Source organism: Castanea sativa, chromosome 6 (genome assembly GCF_040712315.1).
Source record: "Castanea sativa cultivar Marrone di Chiusa Pesio chromosome 6, ASM4071231v1".
Lineage (NCBI taxonomy): Eukaryota > Viridiplantae > Streptophyta > Magnoliopsida > Fagales > Fagaceae > Castanea > Castanea sativa.
The window spans coordinates 62,458,284-62,473,077 of NC_134018.1; the positions used below are offsets into that span (position 1 = coordinate 62,458,284).

A 14,794-nucleotide genomic window follows, 5' to 3' on the forward strand; every position below is an offset into this window, starting at 1 on the left:
ATTTTGGTTGGATGCATTATTTGAGCTCTTCTCAGTCAAAATTTTCAGTTTCTTCACTTAGAAAAATTTATAAAATAAGAAGTGTTTTTTTTTTTTTTTTTGGAGAAGATATAATATAAGAGGTTGGATGAGTTGGATATTGGCTACTTAATTTCTTAAATCAATTTTCTAAAAAAAAAAAAAATTCTTAAATCAAAATCACAGGGACAGAGCTGCAATGGGAAACCGAACATTGGCAAAGATAATTCAAGATGTCATGGCCATTTATCTTGACCAGTTGAGCCATCACTCGAACTGTCATATTTATTGATCTCATGCACTGTTGTTCTTTCCTACTCAGTCACGATCTGCTTAGTTACTCCACAGATTTATAATCAAAGATCTCCGCATTTTTCTTTGTGACTTCTTTTCGCTACTAAAAATGTCCGTCACAATTTATTTATGCAGCGAGTTGTGATAAAAATTGTGTTATTTGTTATGTTGTGATCTTAATATTTTTCGTTTCATTATTAAACGAGCTATATTTTTGAGAAAAATCAACTCATTTTAGTTCTTTTATTTTTCTGAAAAAAAAGTACCATGTTTTTATTTATTCCAAGCCTCAAATGATTCTCAAATTAATTTGGACCTAGTTGGCTGGCAAGTATGGATAAATAGTAATGGTAACAGTGTAAATGGGTCCTACTATGAATGAGATTAGTAGGATATATCCAAATCAATGTAATGGCAAGTCCATTATTGTCGGCAACTTTCACTTGCAATCCAAGGAATTGGGTCAAAAAGCAGAATGAGAAGACTGTCCAATTTCTAAAATTCACGATTTCATTTTCTTTAGAGCAAAATTGGCTTAAAACTAAAACTAATCGTTTTAAATGTTTTGGGCTACTTACTCAAAAAAAAAAAAAAAAACTAATCGTTTTAAATGTTTTGGGCTAAATTACAAATTAAAACATTTATAATTAATTTGTTTTTATATTCATATATGTCATTTAATTTTTTTTTTTTTCACTTCAATCATATTTAACTAACTTTTGTTTTTAAGTTGGCCCTTTCGTCCATATGATAGTCCCATTGACTCCATTAAAACGGTGGAGTGGTTTTGCTATTGGAAACTAATGGCGTTTAACGGCATAGTTTGGATGAAGATGGATAGAAGGATTATAATGAAAGCATATATTATTGAAGTGATTGAAAGGAAAATATATATGACAAATGTTAAGTTCTTGGTTGATCAAGGACTGTTAAGGAAGAAAAGTAGCTACTTCAAGGGTAACTGACCTCCAAAAATCAAGAAGAGTGAAGAGAAGGAAGATTAGAGAGGGAAATTAGAGATAAGGAAGAGAGCAATTGAGTGATTTTACTTGATTGCTTCCCAATGTACTCACAGAGTTATATACATCAACAATTCGTTGTTTTCCCTCCAAAACTAATAGCCTAAATAGACTAAACTAACTAACTAACTTGCTAGCTCATATGCCTGCTCATCAACTAACAAACTAACATACCATACAATACAATTCATTCATCAATGTATACAATCATGTGCAATCATGTACAACTCAGGTGCATAGTACTTATGGTGCTCGGGTTCCTAACAACTTCCCCCCCCCATTAAAACATCTTGCCCACAAGATGGGGAAATTGTTGCTAAAGTGTCAAGAGATCCTCCCAAGTTGCATCTTCAGAGGAACAACCTTGCCATTGGATCAATAGTTGAGTGATAGTCCTCCTGCGCAACTGAAGTGTCCTAGTCTGCAGAATGGCCACAGGTTCAAGGGTAAGAACTCTTTAGGAAGTGACAGAAGGTAAAAGGGATAAAGGGACAGACTTGTGGCCTAATTTAACCTTCAAACATGAAACATGGAATACCGGGTGAATGCAAGAGCCAGTAGGAAGATCCAACCTATAGGCAACTTTACCCACCCTCTGGATAATTTGAAAAGGACCAAAGAACCTAGGAGATAGTTTATGGGAGGCCTTATAAGCCACAGATTGCTGCTTGTAAGGCTGAAGTCTTAAGTACACCCAGTCCCCAACTTGAAATTCCCTCTCAGTTCTATGCAAATCACTCTGCTGCTTCATCCTTGCTTGAGCCTCAACCAAATTTTGCTTGAGCAAGGACATAATATGCTGTCTAGATTGAAGCATAGAATCAATAGCAGCCACTTGAGTAGTACCTGGGATATAGTCCAACAGCCAAGGTGGAGCAGTGCCATAAAGAGCTTCGAATGGAGTAAACTTGGTTGCAGTGTGGTAATTTGTATTAAACCAAAACTCAGCCAAATACAACCATTCACACCACTTTGAAGGTTTGTCAGCAGAGAAGGACCTAAGATAATGCTCTAAATTTTTGTTTACAACCTCAGTCTGCCCATCAGTCTGAGAATGGTAAGCAGTAGACATTGCAAATTGAACACCCTGGAGCCTCATCAATTCAGCCCAAAATTTAGCAGTGAACACAAGATCTCTATTAGAAACTAAGGAAGTAGGCATGCCATGAAGCTTCCAAACATGCTGGGCAAACAAGTAAGCAACCTTGGCTGCAAAATAAGGATGGGAAAGAGGAATGAAATGCACATACTTGGTAAGCCTATCAACAACCACCATAATAACATCCATTCTTTGAGACTTGGACAAACCATCAATAAAATCCATACTCACAACTGACCAAGGCTTGTCAAGAATAGGTAAAGGCTGCAACAGCGCAGCTGGATGGCAAGTCTCAGTCTTCATTTGTTGACACACATCACATTCCTTAATGTGAACCTTCAAATCATATTTCGAAAAAGTCTTGCTTCAGCCTATGGTAAGACTTAAGAAAACTAGCATGCCCACCCAGAGGATTGTCATGCACCAAATGAAGAACCTTGGGCTTCAAAGCACAAGTAGGCCACAAAAACACTCTACCTTTGTATAAAAGAAGACTGTTATGCAAAGAAAAGAACTTAGGGTAGCCTGCATCAGTTTGCAACTACTTAAGAATCTGTTGAACTTCAAGAGAGGAATCATAGCTAGCCTTTAAGTCATCAATTCAAGAAGGACAAGGGAAAGAAATCAAACATAGAGAAGCAAAATAAGGAACTTGGGCCACATCAGCCCCAAAATCAATCTCCCCTTTCCTAGAACGTGCATCAGCAACTTTATTTTCACACCCCTTTTTATACTCCACAACAAACAGGTAACCCCAGAGCTTAGCCAACCACTTTTGCTAAGCTGGGGTACCAATCCTTTGCTCCAAAATGTACTTCAAGCTCTGTTGGTCAGTCTTGATGACAAAGGGCCTACCCAACAAGTAAGGTCTCCACTTATGTACTGCAGTAACCAAAGCTAAAAGTTCATTTTCATAAGTTGATAGGTGCAAAGCCTTACCCTTCAAAACCTGACTATGAAAAACAATTGGTCTATGGTCTTGCATCAAAATAGCTCCTAATCCAACCCCAGAAGCATCGCATTCTATAGTAAAGGTTTTAAAGAAGTCTGGCAAAGCCAAAACAGATGGCTGACATACTGTTATCTTAAGGTTCTAAAAAGCTTCTTCAGCTTGCAAGGACCACACAAAGACTTTTTTCTTCAACAAGGCAGTTAATGGGGGAAGCTATTTGGCCATAATGATGTATGAACTTCCTTTAGTAACCAGTAAGGCCAAGAAATCCACGCAAAGCTTTAATTGTGGATGGATAATGCCAATCTTTCATGGCAAAAAGCTTCTTAGGGTCTACACTTAGACCTTGACCAGATATAATGTGACCCAGATTTTCTACCTCAAAAATGCCAAAGACACATTTGCTTCTCTTGGCATATAATTGATGCTGCAACAATAAGCTGAGAACTAGTCTAAGATGCTGAATATGCAAGTCCAAACTTTTATTGAAAACGAAAATGTCATCAAAGAAGATTAACACAAACTTCCTTAAGTAAGGTCTAAAAACAACATTCATTAGAGCCTGGAATGTAGAGGGTGCATTGGTCAAACCAAATGGCATAACAAGAATTCATAATGGCCCTCATGTGTCCTAAATGTAGTTTTAGCAATATCCTCCTCCCATATATGGATTTGATGATAACCAAACCTTAAAAAAATGCAAGAACCTGCTAATTCATCAAGTAGTTTATCAACAACAAGAATGGGAAACTTATCTTTGATAGTAACCTGATTAAAAGCTTTATAGTCAATACACATGCACCAAGAACCATCAGCTTTCCTCACCAACAACACTAGGGAAGAAAAAGGGCTCTAATTGTGTCTGATAAACCCCACCTCCAACAATTCATTAACAATCTTCTCAATTTTATTCTTCTAAAAGTGAGGATACCTATAAGGATTTTGACACACAGGTTCAATGCCTTCCTTCAAAAGGATCTGATGTTCAAACCCTCTACAAGGAGGTAGACCAATAGGTGTGTCAAAAACAGTAGCAAATTCAGTCAAGAGAGCTTCAATCTCTAAATACACTATAAGGCAGAAGGACAGGCAACAGCTAGGGATGCAATTTGTAACATAAGACCTTTCTTTACAAGGGTTTTAAAGAACTGAGTACCCTCATGAATGGTCAAACTAGTGGGCTGTAAACCAACTAATTTCACCATGGAATTGTAGTGAGAAAACACAATAGACATCTCCAAAAAGTCCCATTGAATAAGACCAAGGGTCCTAAGCCATTGAGTACCTAAAACTAGTTCACAATCTCCCAAGGCTAATCCATTCAAGTCCACTGCAAACACCTAACCTTGCATAGTAACCTTAACATTAGAACAAACATCCTGTGTCCTAATGGAAGCACCATTGGCAGCCTTCACTTCAAAGGTGACAAAATGGTCTAAGGGTAATTGTAAAACGGAAACCATAGCAGCATCAACAACATTATGTGTACTCCCAGTGTCAATCAAAATAACAAGGCAATGTCTATTAATTTTTCCTTGAATTCTCATAGTACCAGGTGAAGGACTGCCCAAAAGAGCATATAGTGTAATCTTAGCATCCACAATTTTAGATTCAAACCTATTGTCAACAGACTTATCCTCATCTACTTGCAACAAAATGGCTTTAGAATCATCAAGTTCTACTAATTGAACATTAGAACTAGAATCTTGGAAATGATAAAGTCCCTTTAATAAGAAAAGCTTAGCAGACTTACATTGATGTCTAGTCTGAAACTTCTCATCACAGTTGAAAAAAAGCCATTCCTTCTTCTTTCTTCCATCTGAGCAGGTGACAACCTTTGTAAGGGCAACTTCAATTTGGATTCCATCTTCCCCTCAGGTCTTGGACCCAAAATTGAAGGTTTAGCAAAATCAAATGAAGGTCTTTGACTCTTACGGCTACTGTTAAGGTACTCTTCTTGAATTTTTGCTACTCCAAAGGCTTCATTAAGGCTCTTGGGATGAAGCATCTTCACTGGCAGTTTGACCTCATCCTTGAGACCACTGAGGAAACAACTCAATTTGTGGCTATCTGATAACCCTTTAATTTTGTTTGACAAGGCCTCAAACTACCCCTTATAAACTACAACATTGGAAGTTTGCCTCAACCTTATGAGTGATTCCATAGGATCCTCATAGGCAATACTCCCAAACCTTATTAATAGGGCTTCCACAAATCCTTCCCAGGTAACAAACACCCCATTCTCATCACTGTCTTGAAACCATACCAGGACATCTTCATCCATGTGGAAAGAAGCCATTAGCAACCTCTCATTGAATGGAGTTTGATAGAAACTAAAATATTGGTTGGCCTTGTACACGCAGGAAGCAGGGTCATCACCCTTAAACTGAGGAGAATCCAATCTCACACTTTTCGACGTATGTGAAATGGGCAAAGAAACAACTTGGGTAATTGGAAAGTTTGGTGAAGGAGATGAAGACTTTGGAGACATAACTTGTTGTTGTCTTTGTTCTTCAGCTTCAGTGAGTTTTTGCAGAGCCAAACTAATAGCATTCAATTGTTGAGTATTGGCATTCAATTGTTAAGTGTTAGCATACAATTGCTTGTTAATCTCTTGCAAAGAATGACCATGATGATTCGTTGTAGTTTTGAGAAGGGATAAGGTTTCATTGATGTAAGCAGAGGATATCTTTTCCACCATGGTTGCAGGGAAGTAGGCTTTGATACCAAATTGTTAAGTTCTTGGTAGATCAAGAACTGTTAAGGAAGAAAAGTAGTTACTTCCACAGTAACTAACATCCAAAAATCAGGAAGAGTGAAGAGAAGGAAGATTAGAGAGGGAAATTAGAGATAAGGAAGAGAGCAATTGAGTGATTTTACTTCATTCCTTCCCAATGTACTCACAAAGTTATACACATTAACAATTCCCTGTTTTCCCTCCAGAACTAATAGCCTAAACAGACTAAACTAACTAACTAACTTGCTAGCTCGTATGCTAGCTCATCAACTAACAAACTAACATACCATACAATACAATCCATACATCAATGTATACAATCATGTGCAATCATGTACAACTCAGGTGCATAGTACTTATGGTGCTCGGGTTCCTAACAACAAAGTTTAGGTACAAATTTTATTGTAGTCAATGATTATAACTTCACTTAATATCTTTTTAATATATGTGAATTTTGAAAAATTCACTATTAGATTACATTTTTTTCTTGTATTTTTCATACTTGCAAATTTCCAAAAGATCAAAGATTAATAATTTTGCTATTAATCAAATGTTTAAGTTTCTAGTCTAAAATTATGCATAAAAAATAAGTTTATAGATTAAATAGTAAATAATATCCGATTGACACGAAATTTTAAATGTGTATTAAGAATATAAAAGACATACAATCTAACAGTTAGATTTTCAAAATATGTAATAATGTTAATTTTTTCAACGAAAGTAGTACCCAAACTCTCTCTCTCTCTCTCTCTCTCTACACACACACACACACACACACAAACTTCTATTCAAATTATACCCAAAAAAAAAAACCCTATATCAAAACAAAAGGGAATGCAATTATGAGGGAAAATCTGAGAGCATTAGCATCCACTATCTTAAAACTATTTTATTTTACCATCTCAAAAGTTATTTTATCTATTATACCATACCATTTTACAATACACCTAACATCTCAAATTTTATTTTATCAAACAACACATTAAAATAATATACCTATACAATAAAATAATATAACTCAAATACATATCTATTCTCTCCCATCTCTCTTCTCTTTCTAATTTTTGTCTCTCTTCCTCTGTCTCTTTTCCACTGCAACCACCTGCTATCACCACCTCCACCATGAACAAACCCAAAAAGGCTACCAAAACTCAAACAAACCACCCCTATCTCACTACCCATCACCCACCACCACCCAAAAAAACGCACGAATGACCAACAAAACCAAGCAAAATTAGACCCGTGCCAATTTAACAATATCACTGAAATCAGAACCAAACAAAACCACAAATGAACAACAAAACCCAGCAAAATCGAACCCACACCAATCCAACAATATCACTGAAATCAGCACCAAACAAAACCCACAAATGACTAACAAAACCTAACAAAATTGTACCCACACCAATCCAACCACATCACCAAAATCGAAACCATTAAAATCGGAACCAAATTGGAACCAAATCGAACCAAAATTAGACCCACGCCATTGCGCCTCCATCACAGGACCCACCAAACTGCACCCCTAGAGAATGCAACAACCTTGCCATGCCACGCCGATCTAGAAACCCAAAAACCGATCTAGAAACCAGAAACCTCCATGCCACTGTTAGGCCCATGATGCCACTAGACCCACGACCCATGCCAAATAAACACCACCACCATGAGAGAGAGGCTTGGAATGTCAAGAGAGAGAGAGAGAGAGGAGATGAGAAATTGATAAAGAGAGAGAAAGATGTAGTATTTAAAGATGGGGAATAAAAAATAAAAAATTGGTTTAGAATGTTATTATATTGTCATCATGAATTTAGGATGGTACTATAGCACAATTACAATTTTTTACAATTTTCTCAAAAATTTTTTTTATTACAATTAAAAGATCGAGTAGTAGACTTTTTGGTGCTTTAATGCTAAATAATACCAATATATACCATTTGCATCACCGATGCTCAGAACTAGTTGTGTAATTTGAAAACTGAAGAGACCTCACAGATATTTAAAAAAGAAGAAAGAAATCTATTCCAAAGCAATTAGGATCAGCTGAGATCTTTTGATAAGGTTTTTTCAATATTCTGTGTCTTTGTTTTTGTCTTAGTGTGCATGCTTGAGTGTGTCAAACCGTACTGGATGAATTTCATTTTGAAGTTCCTCATTTCCTTTCAGCAAAAAAAAAAAAAAAAAATCCAATTGTTTAATTTCTAATTTGTTTGTAGAGTAAAGATTATTTTTGTCAATTTATTTTATTATTTAATTTAATTTTTTTATTATTCATAAATTTTATTATTTTTTTGATATTATTTATGAATTTTATTGTATTATTTTAGTTAATTTTTATTTTTATTTATAAAAATAAAAATTAACTAAATCTTTGACTGCGGACGGATCACTTTGGACTGCGGACGGATCACTTTGGCTTCCATTGTCAAAGTCTTTGATTGAGGTGTTTTTACTTTTTATCACTAAGAAGTAAACGCCAAAGCTAGCTAGCCCTAGCCCACCGGCCAACCAGCCAATTAAATTCTACGCGTTTTTGTTATTAGCAGTACTTTGGGAGCAACTTGAGTACTTGATCAGAGTCTATCTTCTTTATGCACTGTACGGGTCAATGAAAGTGGCAGGTCTCCCTATGTATTTAGTATTGTCCTTTATGACCTTTTTTTGCACTTGTTTCAGACTAAGTGTGAGTGATGTGATGGTGTAGGACATATCTACTGCACTGCTCTTTAATTAAAGTTATCAACAACGGCCCACAAGGTCACAAAAGGCCCAAAAAAAGTAAACGAAGAAATGTAATACTTGAAAGCATCCTCTTCACCAAGGGCCCGTTGAAAAGATAGAAGGAAGCAGAAGGAAATTACCTCTTGTGGAAATTATGAATATTTAGATAGTTATCTTTGTTTTCACCGTCTAAATTAAATTAATTGAGCAAACTTTATTAAATGGCAATCCACTTGCAAAAAAATTACCTTATCTTGGACACTCTGTTTGTGGGGTTGTCTCTACTTTTGTTGTATGACACTTATGATCGTGGATGTAATCGATTATGTATTGGCAGTCTAAGTTTCTGTTAGTACATTTTAAATTAAATATGTTAAAACTCAAAATAACTGAAGATGAATAAAGAGACGAGTTATAAAATTTGTTAAAGAAAGAGTTAATTGTATATAAGTTAGATTTAATAAATTAAAAAAAGTTTTCTAAATTAATAAATAATATGTAGGTTATGTGAAGGGTTGGAAGACTATATATATGGCTATGCTATGGAATAATTTCATATCAAGAGTGAATGAAGAGAAAAAGTTAAAAGAAAAAAGTATTGTGTGAGAGAGTGAATTCAATAATATTCTTTAATACTTGAGAAATTTTGGGTAAAAGAAAGGTGTTCTTCTGGTGGAGCTTTGGGCTTGAACACTTTGTGTAGAAGTTGTTCTAGCTATACAACATTTGTTAAGCAGTTGTATCTTGGGGGAGACAAGTCAGAGAAGGTCTATACCGGTTACAAAGATTAGCCAACCAAGGGCTTGAATCTCCTTAAAGAGAACGAGTGCCGCGTCTTAGTCCAAATAGTGTTGTATTCATCTTTTCAATTTAATAATATTCAGCATATTATTCAGTTTCTCTTTGTGTTGTTTCTATTATTATTGTGTTTGCACCAACAGTTTCCTTACCAATATATTTCTATATAATATCTTTGTGTTGTAGGTAACAAGATCATAACATGTAAAGTGGGGCTAAGCCAATTAAATTCAAGTCCAAGTGGAGCAAGGAATCAAAGGAAATTTGTACCAAATTCAAGTCCAATTCGGATTAGGATTCCAGCCTGCACATCAGTAGTATTTTTGGCATAACTTTCGGCTCAGATATCCAATCGAGATGATTCAAGTTGGGCTTGAAATTTAACTTAAAGGGCTACAACTTTGTAGTTTACCAAAAGTTCAAATTCTGACGTTAAATAGACCAAAATCGTCGGTTAAGTAAAGCCTAAAAATCTGAAATTTTCTCGAAACGGGAATAAGATTCCTTGACCTATTTAAAGGCTCTTTAGGGAGAAAAGAAAAAAAACTGGAGAGGAAAAGGGGGTGCTACATAGAAGAACTTGTTTTGGGAGTCATTATGAAGAGGAGGATCTGAGGACAAAGCGAGAGCTTCATGTTGATCAACTAATTCAGATGAAAAACATAAGTTTTATTTGTTTTCTTTTCAATTCTATTATGAATTAAATTTATTTTCTAGAGCGTTGATATAGTCTAGCAATGAACACACAATTTATATTCTGAGTTATTTTATTTTTAATATTTCCATGATTGAGTGTTTAATTCTTATTCTTAATGCTTACTATTTTTTAACGAATTATTGTTTGATCAATTGAATTACAATGAGATCGAGAGGTGATTTGTTATTTTAGTTCTAGAATTAAACATCATTAGTTGAGCGAAAGTAGAGATGCTTTACCGCGATTAGTGTGATTTTCCAGAAAATTCAAAGTACGTAATGAGTCTCCAATTAATTAAATTCACATAGAGATATGGAATTGTTAGTTGAAGATATTTTTTAATATTATTCGAGAGAAGATATTGAATACTTAAGGAATTTTTAGTCATCAACGAGAGATTATTAAAATTTGATAATTAGGAAGAATAAATTGTGTGGGATTTGTTAGGTGAAATCAACCGCTCTAGATCCATTCTTATCATATTTTTACACTTTTAGATTTTTGCATTTTGTTAATCTTTTACTCGTAGATTTATTTTTATTAAATAGTTTAATTTAATTCAGATAGTAGAATGTTCAACTATTTTCGATTTTCCAAATAGTAATTAATTTAGTGAATTTCGATATTCAATAACATAGTTAATCCCTACGGGTTCGACATTCGTTTTCTAAAAACACTTTACTACTTGTTACAATTCTGTTTGCTTGTAGATTATTTTACGCGAACATGATGCAACTTCTAATGTTCTTGTTGCTTCTAATCAGTCTTCTGTTGTACTTAGGAGGTCCATTAGACCCTCTAAGCCACCTTCTTACCTTCAAGCTTACCATTGTAACCAGGTGTCATCTGCTCTCATTCCAATTTCTTCCAATCCCATCTTAGGTACTTCTCACCCTCTTCAAGATTATCTGTTTTATGCTAACCTGTCTTTTGCCTACAAGTCTTTTTGTTGTGCTATTTCTTCTATCCCAAAACCTACCTTTTATCACCAAGCATTAGGCAACCCCAAATGGCAAGAAGCCATGGATGCTGAGATTAAGGCTTTGGAAGCTAACAATACTTGGACCCACACCTCACTGGTAAGCATCCCATTGCTTGAAAGTGGGTTTATAGAGTGAAATACAAGTCAAATGGTTCAATTGAAAGATATAAGACTAGACTTGTTGCTAAGGGTTTTACACAAAAGGAGGGTTTGGATTATCTTGATACTTTTTCACCTGTTGCTAAAATGGTGTCTGTCAAGGTTGTGCTTGCTGTTGTTGCTGTGAAAGGGTGGTTCCTTAGTCAACTAGATGTAAACAATGCATTTCTCCATGAAGATTTGCATGAGGAGGTTTACATGTCTCTTCCACCTAGCTTTCACAGCAAGGGGGAGCAGTCCCATATGGTTTGCAAGCTCAACAAACCTTTGTATGGTCTTAAACAAGCATCCAAAATGTGGTTCTCTAAGTTTTCTGTTGCCTTAATTGACTTTGGTTTTGTTCAATCTATGGCAGACTACTCTTTATTTACCAGACAACAAGGAGAGTCTTTTATTGTGTTGTTGGTTTATGTTGATGATGTCTTAATTGCTAGCAATGACAAAAGGCAGGTTGAAGAGTTTAAGGTTTTGTTAGACCAGAAGTTTAAGCTAAAGGATCTTGGGGAGTTGAGATGTTTTCTTGGCTTAGAGGTAGCTAGAATAGAAAAGGGAATTACCTTAAGTCAAAGGAAATATGCTCTAGAGATATTGGAAAATGCTGGTTTACTAGGGTGCAAGCCTACCAAAATACCTATGGTTCATACATTGAAGCTTAGCAAGTATGAGGGAGAGTTGCTTGATGGTCCAAGTCAGTATAGAAGGCTTGTAGGGAGGTTGCTGTACTTGACTATTACTAGGCCTGATATTACTTTTGTAGTAAACAGATTGAGCCAGTTCATGGAAAAGCCAAGGAAGCCTCATTATGCAGCTACTGTTAAAGTTTGCATTATTTGAAGAATGAACCAAGAAGAGGGGTTTTCTTCTCTGCTAAATCAGATCTTCATGTCAAGGGGTTCAGTGATGCAGATTGGGCATCTTGCCTAAGTACAAGGAGGTCTATTACAGGATATTGTGTCTTTATTGGTGACTCATTAGTATCCTGGAAATCAAAGAAACAATCTACTGTATCAAGGTCTTCAGCTAGGGCAGAGTATAGGGCCATGGTTGTGACAACTTGTGAGATTGTGTGGATTCTCTATTTGTTAAAAGACTTGTAGATCAGGCATGATAAAGAGGCATTGTTGTTTTGTGACAGCCAATCAGCTCTACGCATAGGGTCTAATCCAGTGTTTCATGAAAGGACCAAGCATATAGAGATTGATTGCCACATTGTAAGAGATAAGGTGTTGGCTAAAGTAATTAGATTGAATCATGTAAGAACACATCATCAATTAGCAGATGCGTTAACTAAAGCTTTGAATTAGAAGCATTTTTTTGAACTAATGTCCAAGATGGGACTGATCAATATATATTCTTCTTCAGTCCATCTTGAAGGGGAGTATCACAGGCATGATGGTGCAGCCTCACCAATTGATGCATTAGAGCAGCATAGGCAGCCATACTGTGCAGCAACTAGTGCACTAAAGGAGCTGAAGCAATCAGATATTGGAGTAGCTGGTGTAGGGGTAGATGCAGGGCATGAAGAATCAAATGATCAACAAGGAGTTGTGCCTCGAGCTTTAGAGATGAAACAGTTCAAGAAAAGCTTAAGTTTGTCTAAACGACAAACTAGTGTAGTTAACAATTGTACAGTAAACGACATGTAGCTTTTGTATGTATTAATTGGTAGTTTAGTCACACACGTGCTTGAGTCTGTTGTGTTAGTTTGTCTGTGTTCACATGTGGGTGAGTTTGTTAAGTTAGTTACACGATTGCTTTGGGTCTATTAGTTTGTATATAATATAGAATTCAATCAATGAATGAGCTGAGCAATTCAGTTTTCCCAAACTCAGTTTTCTCATAAATACTTTAAATGAATGTTTGTACATTCAATTAAAAATATGGAAGGGGCTATCAGGTAAAATTTACACATAAATATAAAGTTGTAACAAATTAACAATAGAGGAAGATTTTTTGTGTTTAATAAAATATATATTATTTGGTGCGTAATTTATTTGAGCATTTCGAAAGAATAAAGGTGAATTTTGCTATTATATACTTATTTTGATTATAGGGAACCTTAATGAGAGGGTTTGCATTTTTAAAAATTTTAAAATAGAAATGTCCGGACCAGTACCTATAAATGGTGTTATTTGTAATATCACCCTGTAGTCACATTTTCTTGGCTGAAAAGCTAGCTAGCACTCAAAATGATGTTTGAAAGTATTTGACAAACTACTACTCATTATGCATTATTATGTCGGAGTTTTATTTGTTTATCAACTTAGCTTGTTCGTAGACTCTCATCTATCTTTCTTTTTATCTCTGTTCATCGATCTCTCTCTCTCACGACTCATTTGTCTTTTTATATGATAAGTTTTGGAATCTTTCGATATCACGTGAAGTATACATTGGTACAAAAAAAGACAATGAAGATGCAAGCTGGCATGCTAGCTAGCAAGCACGTTTATAATATACAAATTTTATTTTTTATTTTTATTTTTTAATTAGTAAATTATACATTATCCTAAAACATATGAATTTTTAGATGAGCTGGTGCGAATAGCGGTGAGATATTTGAGTTTTTGATAATTTATGGCTTTTTTCCCTTAATTTGTGACTACGAGTATTCCTTTTATTTTTCGTTAATTTGTTACTCTAAATATTGTGCTTTTGTAAATTTCATCACAAAGTCACTGTTGGATTATTATTGTGATTATTTGGTGAGTAATTCATGGTAGAGGTTGAGATTACTAGGGATAAAAGTTTCGGGTTAATGGGCTTGATTGTTAGGATTTAGAGGAAAACGATTTTTTTTTTTTTAAGTGTTGGCCGATAGATGCATTTGGTACTTGCATGTGTTGAAAATTTTTTTTTCTATTGCTATTAAGAATGATTTTTCTGGTTATTTATTATATATATATATATATATTTATGATAATTGTAGTTTTTTTTCGGGATGAAATATGGTAAATGTATTTAAATATAAATGATAATTAATTATGTATTAGAAATATGTTTAGAACAATACTATATTTTAATTTTATTTTGTATTAGGGCTATTATTTAACAAAAATATTAATTACATAATATTTTTAATAATAAATTATCATTTAATGAAAAAAATGCCATATGTGAGAGCATCCACAATGTTTTTTGCAATTCTATTATATTTTATCATCTCAAAAAGTCACTTTATCAATTATACAATATTTCCAGCATCTCAACTTTTATTTTCCTATTGTATCATTAAAATAATGTTTTTACACAATAAAATAATATTTCACACAATCACCATCATTTACAATACAACACATTACTTATTCTTTCTCTTTCTTTCTT

General features: G+C 34.7%; 1 protein-coding gene across 1 annotated transcript; it reads right to left on the minus strand.

Annotated features, from left to right (window-relative positions):
* Positions 1-3,208: 3,208 nt before the first annotated feature.
* Positions 3,209-5,681, minus strand: LOC142640323 (uncharacterized). The gene is made up of 6 exons (XM_075814382.1): positions 5,530-5,681; positions 5,166-5,424; positions 4,728-5,106; positions 4,334-4,452; positions 3,635-3,809; positions 3,209-3,477 (listed from the first exon to the last, which is right to left on the minus strand). The coding sequence occupies exons 1-6, from the start codon at positions 5,679-5,681 to the stop codon at positions 3,209-3,211; spliced, it is 1,353 nt and encodes a 450-aa protein (XP_075670497.1).
* Between the last annotated feature and the right edge of the window lie 9,113 nt (positions 5,682-14,794).